Genomic DNA, 12,420 nt, shown 5'->3' with positions numbered 1-12,420 from the left:
AATGCTAGGGCTGATGGAAGTCACTGGACCTAATCCAGATGGACCATTGGACCAAAATAATGAAGTGGCTGAGGGATGCATGGACCTGCAGATCAACTGCAGTGTTGTAATGCTTCACCTGGAAGGCAGTAATCTGATTTGGAGGTAATATCATCTATTATATGATGCAGACTGAAGGTGGTGGACTTTTTTAGTATTGTAACAACTGTAAAAGGTCAATTAGCACTTAATATGTAAACCCGGTTTCTATTATTTGATTATGTGCAGCAAAATGATTTTTATATGCATATGTATACATATGCATGTATACATATACAAACAAATATGTATACATATGCATATACTGCAACGAATGTAAGCTGTGTGTTATTATATATTTCTGTGGCTTACAAGCTACGTTTTGTAGCTCTGAGTATCCTCTTACAAACGTGGGAATATTGTTGAAAATCAGCGTATCAAGGCGAGTTACAAAAAAACCCACCAAAAACTTCTATTAAAATTCAAAAGAAGGAAGCATATATTAAAAACTGAAATGACGCTGACAAAGTATAATATGATTGGGGAATCTGGTAAAAAATGGCTCACAGAAATGTTTGGAAACTAAACTCCTGACTGTGGGAAAGCAAATGAAGATAAATGCTGTTTTAAATGCATAAAAGCACGGGGGTTTAGATAAACAATCTCCACTTAAATAGAAAATGGCTTCTTAAAGAATTACTTAAAGACTTTATTTGTGCAGTTCCTCAGATATGTATGCTTTAAGTACAGCAGACATTTTAGCATTGATGATTTTTTTTTCCCAAATATCTGCCTCCAGCTCTACCCAATTACCTCACTTCAAAAGAAGCAACAGTCATATTTTTTGCAGTGATTGTCTATGAGACACGTTAAATTGTTTTTCTTTGCCTCTTTGTGAGTTACACTAGTTGATTTACAAGCACAGTAAAGGTTGGAAATGAAACTGTAGAACTACTTGTCGAACCGCTTTAAAATGTAGCACTTGAATTTGCACATAGATGACACTGGTTTAATTCACAGTGAAAGATAATCTCTGATGTGGATATCAATAAAAATGTAATATGTGGTCTGCCCTGTTTAAATTTATTTTATGGACCCATTCCTCTTGTCTTCTAGGGCGTGGACTTGCTGTGGCTGCAATATTATTCAGCAGTACCACTTTTCAAAATTAGCAGGCCCCAGATAGTACACAAACTCAGCAGAATGCTCCTGCACAATTTCTATTAGCCAAAGTTTATAAAGTTCTTTTGTGTATAGTAAATTTAAGTGCAAATCTCTCTTTGAAATGAATCAAATCACGTATTACATTTGACTTAAGTTTAACTTAATTTTGCTGAACTGCCTCATGCAGAAATATAAACATTCAGAAATACAAACTCTCCAAAGTGTCTCATTACATTAAAGCACTGACATAGTACAGACTCACACAGGAGCTTTCTTCATAACTGACATGGCATAATTGAAGCAATTAAAAAATGAATTCTGAAAAGTTCTCCTCCTGCACAGCTTGTACCTACAATCCAACCTGACAGCCAGCAGCTATGTGAGGATTTCAGCATATTACGCTATCAACATGCAGGGGAAAAAAGGCTAAAGAAAAGGCTATAAAAAAATCAGATCAGTCACTTACCGAACACGTTCTCATACCAGATGACAATGTAATCAAGATATTTAGAGGGAAAGTGTGTTTTTAGGACACTCCACTAGCTCCAATAATGTTAGCTTATAACCAGCCGTTGTTGTTTAGCTGGCTTATTGTCAGATGTCCCGAGATGAGAGAGGGCCACATGTCTAATTGCTGTGTTAAAGCCCTGAAGATGAAGCTTGAGCTGAGGAGGTAGAACTGAGGGAAGCAAGACAGCAGTGGTGGAGGAGCCAGACATAATGAGAAATAAATGATGAAGTATACATGCACAAATATATAGTTTGAAAGAGCTATTTGTAAAAGTAACTTCTTAGGCTGGTCTCTAGCCACATAAAATGTGATTACGTGGAACAGTGCCCTTGACCAGTGTATATATTATTTATATAGCGTCAAATCACAACAACAGTTGCCTCAGGGTGCTTTGGACAATCATATATTTTATTTATATATTTAGTATTTTATACCTTTATGCATTTTTAAGTCTGCACCTAAAAGTCAATGCAGAATTTTTGGGACTTTAAATGAAAATTGCACCTTTGCATGTCACATTACTTACATTTAAATGTACTGAACAGGGCTACTCGTACGAGGCTTCAAGGCTTTCAGAGGTGCTTTGAGCCCACATTCCTTGTAACAGTGTTACATGACTTTTATTTTCAGTGTGCTTTATTTCTTCTTAGAGGGGTTTTTAATTAAATCCCGAGTATCGCCTGCTAAGAAGGTAATATCACAATCTTTGTTTGACATACTGCTCAAATAAAATTTGCACGCACTCTTATTCACAAGCTTTCATCCAAAATTCCCCTCACACTTTATGAACAGTTCTATGAAACTACAAGGGTCTGTTTCACGTTGCTAGTTTGCTTTTTATGTCCATAAATGTGTGTCCATGAGTGTGCTCATGGGTGTGTGCATGCTTCATTGCAGCCTTTCGTCATTTCATTGTTTTACTCAGAGACCTTTTATGAAGTTCAGATTGTTCGGGGATTTGGAGACCATCAGCACAATTGGCAAAGGCATAATGAATGCTTCTGTATTTTGTGCACCCTTGTGGCCAGTTTGCAGTTGTGAAAAGGTTTAGATGCATTGAACGTACATGTCCTAAGTGGAAAAAAATCTTTATTTCATTCATAAATGACCAAAAACTGTTTAGCAATTAGAATGAATCAAATTAACTAATTTATAGACAAATAAACAGAGGTTATATCAAACTACTTAACGGTAATTAAAAGGTAAAGCAACATTTAAAACAGGGAATATAGAATCAAATGCTTTAATTATAACAGTGCAAACAGAACAGAATCTCATGTACAAAATTAGATATAGAAATCTACATTTTAATGCAAGCATATTGACAAGAAAACACATTTAACTTGAGAAAAAGTGAAAATACATTTCTTATGGATGGTACTAGTTGAAGGTCACAAAGATCAGGTTCAAATTTGAGAAAATCCTTCATATAGGCTTTGACAGTGTGCAGAAGAGTGGAACTTTACTTGGGAAGAACATAATTCAAAGCAATCTCATTCTACGGGCAGAAAGGGAATAGTAAGAGTTCTCTGCAAAAGGCTTCTGCTGGTCACTTGTAACACAGGATAATGGCTATTAAACTGCACACAGGTACTGAAAAGAGTTCTAGACTTTGTGAGTTTTTCTTGGAAGCCATTTGAACAGAGTCTTGCACAGCTTTTTGCTTTTCAGCTTTGTCTTTGTTAAGTTCTTAATGACGACATTTTGGAGCAGGCTGAAGGTTAAAGGCTGGGATAGGTGCGCAGTTGAACGATTCAGAACCTCCAAGAAGCGTCTTTCCTGCTGCCTGAAGTCATACTCTACACTGGAGAGACACACACACAGCCCCAAATTAGTCATTCTCCCACCTGAAGAAAACACACATTACAAAAAACAAAAAGTGTGTCAAACCTGAAAGCTTTCTCCGAAGATGCAAATGAATGTTTTAGTGAGTCGTATCTGCATTTCCAGCTCATTTTTACATAATGCAAAAGCTTTTCATGCCTCAAAATCACTATAAACTGTGTTGCTACATTTCACTTTGCTTTGTGTGGTCTCCTCATGTGGGAAGCGTTGCACTTGTCAGGTTTCAAAGTGGCTGACTGGTTTGGGCAGGTAGACATTTCCCAGCAGGATATCCTCTTTTTTTGGAGGGTACACAAGTCTGGTTTAAATATTCTTATCTTCCCACTTGGCCTTTTAAGGACCAGATGCCCACACACACACTCCACACACACGCGCACACACACTAGTCAGCAAATCAACTTATGTAACACTCTTTTTGTCATACAAAAGGGGTTTTGGAAAATAAGGAGATCAACAGGAATGTTTTGAATATTTCACGATGAAGACAATTTAAGGTTTTGCTTTCTCGAGCTTGAGGCGTTTTTGTTTTCAGAAAAGATGATGAGAAGAATTTTAGATTGTCCTCGCCCCACTTAGTAATATTTTTTATTCTCCATTGCTTCCACCTGATGCAACATTTTAGTTATTAGGTGTAAACTATACCAGTGTTGGAATATGAGAACTAACCAATATTCCATGATAAGTCTTACAGGCAAGGGATGTGAAAGCTCTTCTCAGACAGCAGACAAACAATTCCTTTCACTGCTTTCTTTAATAAAGGGGAATTAGGTTCAGTTTGCAAGGCACTGAAATGCAACCGCTACTGCTGAATTGCTGTCATGAAAACTAAGACAGTAATAGCTCAGTTAGCTATAACTACTTTTGATATATTCTCCTGCTTCCTACGAGTCATCGAATCTTCTAAAACATTTCATTTTAATACAGCATAACATCAATTAGTCTACAATCCAACTGACAATGCAGATTTTGACTTCATAAATCAGTATAAATCAGTTTTGTAGGCTGCTTGGACCTGACTCAGTTCTGTCTGCCTGCTTACATTTCCAAATAGACTGTGCTACATAAAGCAAGTGCTTAAATTTGGCAGTTTTTCCATAAGATTTATCGTGTTCTCTGACAGGAAAATATAATCCTTCTGTTACTTCTGAGCAAGAAACTGCTTGCTAATGACAGTAGGTCATTAATTTTTAGAGAAATGAAGTGAACAGACTGGCAAAGAACTGGCAGCTGCAATGGCAAAGGTGCTGACCCATGAACTGAACTGTGTGCCTGAAACTGTAAATCTGTTGTCCGACTTTGTCCTTGAATAAACTGATACGTGTTCCTGTTACTGTGCATGCCATGCATGTTGATTTGGTTTAATTGGTTTCTTCATCTCTTTTATCGAATGAACACCAAAAGGGAAGCAAGAAGCAAAATTAAGGTGTATTAATTATACTGTAGAATTGTTATGGTACATTGCAGCAGATTTGATCAGTTATGTGTTCAGACTTTGCATGTAGGCACAACTGTCATCTCACCTGTATACAACACAAGCAGTTTTCTGACACGTTGAGCAGTCTTTGAAGTCCTGTCCTGTTTTGTGGGATCGCCGACTGGAATACAGATAAAGCACATTTTATATGACAAATATTGTGAATAACTGCTTAACTCTGTAACCCTTTAGTGCAAGAGAGTATGAGCTATTAAGAATACTAACATAACTTGAATGGAAAAGGAAGGATGAATTAATGTATGACCCTATCAACTATCAGCAGCTTACATGAATCATTGTGTCTTATTGTTAATGAAAGAAAAATAAACGATGCAACTGATGTAACAACTAAGGTATATGACGTCTTTTTAAGTCATGATAAACCCTAAACCCGTACTTTGTGTTAACCAAGTCATCCTTTTAGATTTACAGTGTAATCATCTTTCCTATCACTGTATCCATCTGAGACACTTTCAGTCTATATAACATAGCGTGTAAGACATCAGTAGGTTATTAGGAGTTGTTTTTTCTAAAACATGACCTCAGAGACAGTCACAGCTTATTAACACAGCACACTGAATGAGAATGATTGACAGAGACACGTTGCCAGAGGCCTGTTTTAATTCCTGTTATTTGTCCCAGAAGAATTGCGTGGCTATATAAATCTCTGCCCCCCTGAAATGCCCAAGTAGGTTTCTATCATACTCAGGAGCATAATCACGGACCTGTTTTTCAAACCTGCAACAATGTTGCAATGCCACATAACTACAATTCGAATCAGATTTTTTGCACGTTTGTGAAACAGACTTGATAACATGTTAGTAGTACTGCCTTCAAATTGATTTGTGCAACTTAAATCACAGTGTGTGAAATTATTTACACGACTGAAAGTCGTTTGGTTCAAATGTCATTGAGGTCTTCCAGTGCGGATGCTGGAATATCTTTCTTCCTATTATTTACTTTAGTTATAGGACGGAATGGGGAAATATGTGAGAAATATGTGAGAAACACGTGAAGCTCTGTGCTTTTGAAAAAAAAAAGAAAACAAATAATGTTAAGAAAAAAACTGACCCTGTTTTGGTTACTGTACCCTTGCTTTTGTACAGTAATAGATAGAAACATCCTACATCCTGGTTTTCTGTATCATTTTTGTCCTTGGCAATAGAGTAATTGGTAGCTAATTAACTGAACAGTGGGTGAGAAAAACATGTGTTTATAAAATTTAACAAGTGCACAACTGTTTTCGGTCTAAAAACAATGGTGTTTGCATTGATATTCAATGCTGCTGAGTGTTTCCAATCTAAGTGATGACTCACTGTAAAGCCAGAGATCAGTAGAAGCAGGAATGCTTTTAAAATAATTCCTAGACAGGATTCTGGCAGCTGTACCTGTACTGGACTGAATATAAAGTATTACAGCAAAGTATTTACAACTCATCTCTAACAAAGCATGTTAAGTATATGCCATTCACAAATGTGTGAAGCTCTATTGTACTAAATATTAGACATTCAAGTAAAAACTGATGATCCTGAAGTGAAAAAGAAAGCTCAACACATCCCTTATTACACTTCCACACACACTCAGAGCCCAGACACACACGCACATTTACTTACCCACTGGTGGGAGCATGGCATGTCTCTAGGTCATGGATAATGTTAAGCAGAGTAGTGATCCTGTCCTTGTTGGCTGCCAGGCTGGCCTCCACAGTCTCGAGTCTCTGCTGTAAGGCTGCTGATTTGCAGCACTGTGGGGAAGATGGCAGCAGCAGGGCTGCATCAGCTGGGTGGGAGTGAGCCAGGCTGGTGTCCTCTGGGCACGGCTGAGGAGGAGCGGAGTTGTCAATTGCCTCCACTTTCTTAGACTGGAGGCGGAGATAGGATGCCAAGGGCTTTGTTGATGATAGCAATATGGAATTGCAATCAAGGCCTGTGTGCATACGGGGTTCTCTCTCACTGCTGCATGGGGCTGGCGCAGTGAAAGAACGCTCGGGACGTGTGAGTGTTTGTGGCGGTAATAATATGTCAGAGTTTTGCTGGACTGAGGATTTGATGATGGGTTTGACATTTCTAGTTGAGGTGATGGGTCCACAGTTTGTTTGCACTGTTACACAGGGTGTTGAGTTGATGGGATGTGTCTCTTTAACGACGTCAGTTTTAAGCTTAACATTTGCATGACTGGCTGATACACCCAAGGCAAACCGTTCTGCATTTGAATTCTTTTGCTGGGCTGTTGTTACCGGTGGGCATGTTGCACAGTGTCCCTCATGTTCTGTTTCTGCACATCCTTGATTATGTGCAGGCTTTTGTTGTTCTGTTTTTATGAAACCCTGCAGACAAGAGCTGTTTGACTTAATTAGGGAAATGTATTTCTGGAGGTTTGCGACCTGCGATGGATTTGAATTTTCATGGTCTTTTGACTCATGCACAATTAATTCATTGGTTAGATTAGCACTGAACTTACTTTTATCAGAATGCAACTCCTCGCTGGGTTTATTGGTTGATTTAGGGTGATTAGTGCTAGCATCACTGCCCCTGTTATGATCTTTTGGCACAATTTGAGGCTTAGATAATGCATGCGGAGGTGCTAAGTTGCTTTCCTGATGACGAACAACACCACATTTACCAGGTTTGTTACTGCTTTGAGTTCTGATGTCTGGTCCTAGTGTGCATTGAGGTTTGCTTTTGTCGGGGGCTTCATTACAGCTAACTACCTGTGCTGTGCCTATTGATTGAAGCAAATTTGCACTTGATACAGAGACATTATTTTGTTTCTCTGTCAAGGCAAACAAATGCGTGCCAGCTGGGGTTGCAGATTTTTTCGAATTGAATGCTGTGTTCCTGAGAGCTATATTTTTGTTCAGGGTGCTGTTAAATCCAAGTCTGGAGCTGGAAGTAGTACTCACAGGCACCTTAACTTCCGAGTCTAGGAGATTGGATGCACTAGATGTTGTGTCTAGGGAAGATGTACAAGCGTGAAGCAGAGGTTCAGAATTTGAAGAGTTAGGGTGAATTATTTGTGCAGGCACAGACTTATCATCACATGCAATTTGATCTGAATTAGTTTTATAATTTAAAATGCTCAAATATAGATGTGGTATAGCTGGATGCTGTGGATTAGCAAAAGCTTGAATTCCAGTTGAGCTTATTCCTCTGTCAGTAAAAGGTATTTTAGCTAAAGATGTGCTAGCAGCTGCTGTGGATGCCTTTTCTTGTAGTTTATGATGTTCAAGCAGAGCATGCGGTGGACCTGAGGGTAAAACGTGTGCAGGTGACTTTGATTTATGCATTTGGTTGAATGCATTGCTGGCCAGTGATAATGTGGGGCATTTAGGGCTAATTTGTTGGTTATTAGTTGTATTTATTTGACCTGCATGCTTGGAGTGTAGAGGTTTATGCTGAGTATTCACTTTAGCAGCTATGCTTTCTGTGGACGTTGGTGCAGAATTAAAAACTGTGGTTGATATGAGTGTGTTGGTATTGGATGTATTTCCAGTCCCTGTGGCTACAGTATATAAATGCGAAGGTGGTGACAGTGTAATCTCAGGTGCAGCATGTATAGACACACATACATTTTGAGATTCATTGTATTGTGTAGAAATGTGTTGTGTTGTCTTAATGCGCTTGGGGTAAGTGTGCGAATGTGGGTTGTTGGCCTTGGTAGCTATGGCCAACTTGGGGGTCAAAGGGAGAGTTGTTGGACGAGAGAGCTTATGGTCCTGTGGAGGTTTGGCACCAAATTTTTCACTGGAATCATCCTGTCTGGTTTCTATTGTTGCTTTTGTGATAGTGATGGTTTTAGCATGTAGGACGGTTGTAGGTTGGATTGATGTTTCACTTCTGGCAGGATTTATATTTGACAAAGTGACTTGATTGCCTATAGAGTGGACCGGGCATGCAGGGTGTGGTGTTTTTCGATACCTTAGTTCCTCATTAACGTATAATAATTGCGGATTGACTGTAATTTGGGTCCTGTTGTCAGTATTATTAATGCTGTCGGAGAGTTGTTGGTTTGCCGTAGGGTTTTTTTCAGTGTGGGATATTTGGAAAGGCGTAGAGGTCGAGAGTGAGGTGAAGGATGAGTTTAAAGAGTTCCCTCTAAAGAAAGCATTGGGAGTAGGAATTTTCTCCCCTATAATAACAGCTCTGTTGGTTACAGACTGTCTCCCTCCACAGTGGTTGCATATTTTTTGAGGCATACCAAAAGGTCGGGCAGCAGATAATGGCAGCGTCTTCCTACACAAATCTGTATAATGACCTTGCAATCTGGTCCGGTCTCCTCCACGACAGGTTGCTCCCTTTACAGGCTCGGCCTCATCATTGTGTACGGTAATCCCACCGATTGCCTCTGAGTCAACCACACTGCCATTAGTGTAACGGTTACCAGATTTACAATTAGACCTGGCATTCCCTGCAATGTGTGGATTTGTCTTGATTGCCCTGGTATAGCAATAAGTCCCTCTACTGTTCCTCTGACAGCAGGCCACATCCTTTGAGGCCTCACCTCCAAGTGCTTTGAAAGTCACTTCCTTTTTGGTCTTGGATTCGCCACTTTTCTGTTTTAGAATAGCCTTTTTCTCCTTGTCACTCTTTGTTAGCAGTATCTCCTTGTCTTCCGTTTCCTTGGTAATATAGCTGTTGGATGTTTGACTAATGTTATCTGAGAGTGTATCAGTTAGCTGGGTAGGAGGTCTACTTATCGCAGGGGATGTCTGAACACCAACACTGCACTGAAGTCCCCACAGGGCTCCTCCGGATCTGTCTCCTCCTGTTGCCTTCCAACCACGCACGCCAACCAAGGCAGGGACTCCTAAAACCGGAACCGAAGTCGTCAGGTCAGCTGCTCGTCTCCCCATTCCTTGACTGTTCGACTCAAAAGTCTGATAATTCAAAAAGGGGGTCAGCGTTTCCACATCATTACATCCATCTAAAAGTAAGAGAGGAACACGTTTAAAGCGAGAGACATTTTAGATGGCACTGTGAAGGAAATCCATGAGTAAGCAGGAAACAACGCACAGAGCTTGGGCTGAGACAAGGAAGCGCTTTAATAGTGCAAAAAAAAGGAGGGTAACTAGAGTTGTCAAGAATTGTGAGGATTGTGCTCTTACTTTCTTGGAATAAGACTGGAAAAAGCAATGACAATGTGCAAATGCTGATAACAAGAGAAGTGTTATATTATATATAACACTTATATATATATTATATCAGCACTTTGAACATAATGCAAAGATCCCACCCACATTAATGTTTCAACATAGTGCCTGGAGTAAACTCTGTCTTCTTTCATTACAGTATTTGCCATAGAAGGCAGCTTTCACCCCATTACCCTTCACGTTCAGCTCACCTTGAAAAAGAGTACCATACACTAATGCTATAGCCTATAAGGTCTGTGTGCATTTAACCGCAACACCATTTCACTAAGGGAACAGTCTGTGTAAGTGTGTGTGTGTGTGTGTGTGTCTATGCGTGCACACAAGTTTTCTCATGTGTAGAGGAGGTCATTTTAATGATTTATGCAACAACAGTTCAGTTGTCAACACCAGGGTGATCATGTGTGGATTTTTCAGCAATTCTTTATTGTACAGTTAAACACAGAGTGTGTGTCTATGTTAGCGCTTGCATGTATTCATTCATGACAAAAAAAGAACATGTAAATACATTTTGGTAAGTCTTTCTTCACTTTCTCCTGGCCTTCATACCCCTCAAAATCCTTTATCCAGATATGTCTAAATTGCTAGACGAACATTAGTCATCCACAGGGACTATTATTTTGGTTCTCGTGTCAACTGATGTTAGTTGAGCTAGGTCAAGTGACCCACGTCTGTAGTTGCTGTCTAATAATAAGTGACAACTGTCTTGCCCTGTTAATACACCATAAAAAAACAAGCAGAGAAAAAACAAGCTATCGAAAAGCCGCAAAATGTTTACATGCCCTCAACTTAGGAATAAAAAACAGACATACCTCAGTCTTTGTACGATCCTGCTGCAAGTCTTGGCTCCAAATGAGTTAGTTTTACGCACTCTCTTTTATGTCCTCATGGATTCTCAAGGTTCTGAGTGACTTTGTTTTCATATGTTTTTATCCCTTGGCTGCACAATTCAAACTCAGTGCAGTCCACAGGCAGTCATCTCGGTAAAGCAATGCTGCTTAATGAGTCCTCTTCGTAACTGCTCAGATTCTGAACTAATCTACCTTTTATTGATCAGGCATAAAGCCAAGCTGTGTCCTCACTGCGCCCGCTTCTTGTTTTGGTCCTGCTGCTCCACACTGCTCCATAGTATGCCACAGTATGCTGTCCTCCAACACTCTCTGCCCTACTATGCCTTATCTTTTTACCTCCTCTTCTCACTTACTCTTTCTGCGGTGCTCCCTCTCTGCTCTTTCTGCTACTGTCCTCCTTCCCAGCATTCATGTATCCTGGTCTATAGCTGGGTGGAGAAAGAGAGCAAGAGAGAGAAAGAGAGAGAAAGAGAGGGAGAGAGAGGAAGTGACTTGCATCAGTGGGGTAGGGACTGTGTGTAAATTACCACACAAGTTAAAAAACAGGAAATGTAAATGGCAACAAATGTATGTAAACAAAGTTGTAGCAGTCTGAAGAGGCAGTAATTACAAATACAGTCTCTTTAACGCTATTACTAATTTGAGTCTCTAATTTATTTAATGTATGTGGTTTCTTTTACAGAGAAGGCACTTTTATTCTAGATCGGGCTTAGTCCAAGTAGAAAACAAGCATTCATGTATAGCTAATGTTTGATTTTTCACATTTTGGGCACACATCCTTTTATTATCAGGATGTGTGGCCCCAAGTCTTCAGTGCTCTGGGGGGTCTTCGGATGCCCTGGGTCTCCTGGGCTTTTCTCTGTCTGCATCTAGTTCCCAGAGGCCATTGTTTCAGCTTCTCACTGCTCATTATGTACATTTCATGACCAGTGTTGGGGTTGTTATGTATGTATTTCACATTACTTTTCTTAAAAGCAATTAAGTACTTTCTTAATTACTCACTGGAAAAAGCAATTCAATACACTAAACATTACTTTCACTTTATTCCAGTAAACAATATATACCTTAAGCTAATGTTCTACATACCAACACAAATCCATATTCTAATGAGGACACATCTTTGAGGATGAGGATCTCTCTTTTAGTGCTTAGATATGAACACAAAATCGACAGCACAAAGCAAAGTTGAAAACCAACCCAAAGAGAATTCAAAGTGATCGTCACAGTGATTCTACTTTAGCATGTAAGGACAGAAATGGAGGCCACAGTGTTTCAAGCCTGACTCCTTATCACTTCCTCTGTTACGCCACTGCCTCTGTTGAAGTCCAGGGTCCAGTTGCGGGTCTGGGGCTTGGAATCACTCAGCTTCAACATCACTCTGGGTTTTTTTTTTGCCAGCTTTGCATTAGCA

At 39.6% G+C, this 12,420-nt stretch overlaps 1 protein-coding gene across 1 annotated transcript; it reads right to left on the bottom strand.

The window, feature by feature from the left end:
- Positions 1-2,922: 2,922 nt before the first annotated feature.
- LOC146378773 (uncharacterized) lies at positions 2,923-11,538 on the bottom strand. Its single transcript, XM_084941816.1, has 4 exons — positions 10,971-11,538; positions 6,626-9,935; positions 5,059-5,133; positions 2,923-3,497 (listed from the first exon to the last, which is right to left on the bottom strand). The coding sequence occupies exons 2-4, from the start codon at positions 9,862-9,864 to the stop codon at positions 3,299-3,301; spliced, it is 3,513 nt and encodes a 1,170-aa protein (XP_084797942.1). The 5' UTR covers positions 9,865-9,935; positions 10,971-11,538; the 3' UTR covers positions 2,923-3,298.
- Positions 11,539-12,420: the final 882 nt, after the last annotated feature.

The sequence above is a fragment of the Perissodus microlepis genome, chromosome 10 (genome assembly GCF_051167445.1).
Source record: "Perissodus microlepis isolate ML-2025 ecotype Zambia chromosome 10, ASM5116744v1, whole genome shotgun sequence".
NCBI classification, from domain to species: Eukaryota; Metazoa; Chordata; class Actinopteri; order Cichliformes; family Cichlidae; genus Perissodus; species Perissodus microlepis.
Note: the sequence above shows the minus strand (reverse complement) of the source record. Positions and strands in the feature narration are given on the sequence as shown.

What these genes read in the sequence shown, in the direction of transcription:
- LOC146378773 (XM_084941816.1), bottom strand. Translation starts at nt 9,864, where the DNA reads ATGGGGAGACGAGCAGCTGACCTGACGACTTCGGTTCCGGTTTTAGGA. An exon ending in TGCCATGCTCCCACCAGTGG is followed by an intron (nt 5,134 to 6,625) that starts GTAAGTAAATGT and finishes TCTGTATTCCAG; the next exon opens with TCGGCGATCCCACAAAACAG. An exon ending in ACTGCTTGTGTTGTATACAG is followed by an intron (nt 3,498 to 5,058) that starts GTGAGATGACAG and finishes GTGTCTCTCCAG; the next exon opens with TGTAGAGTATGACTTCAGGC.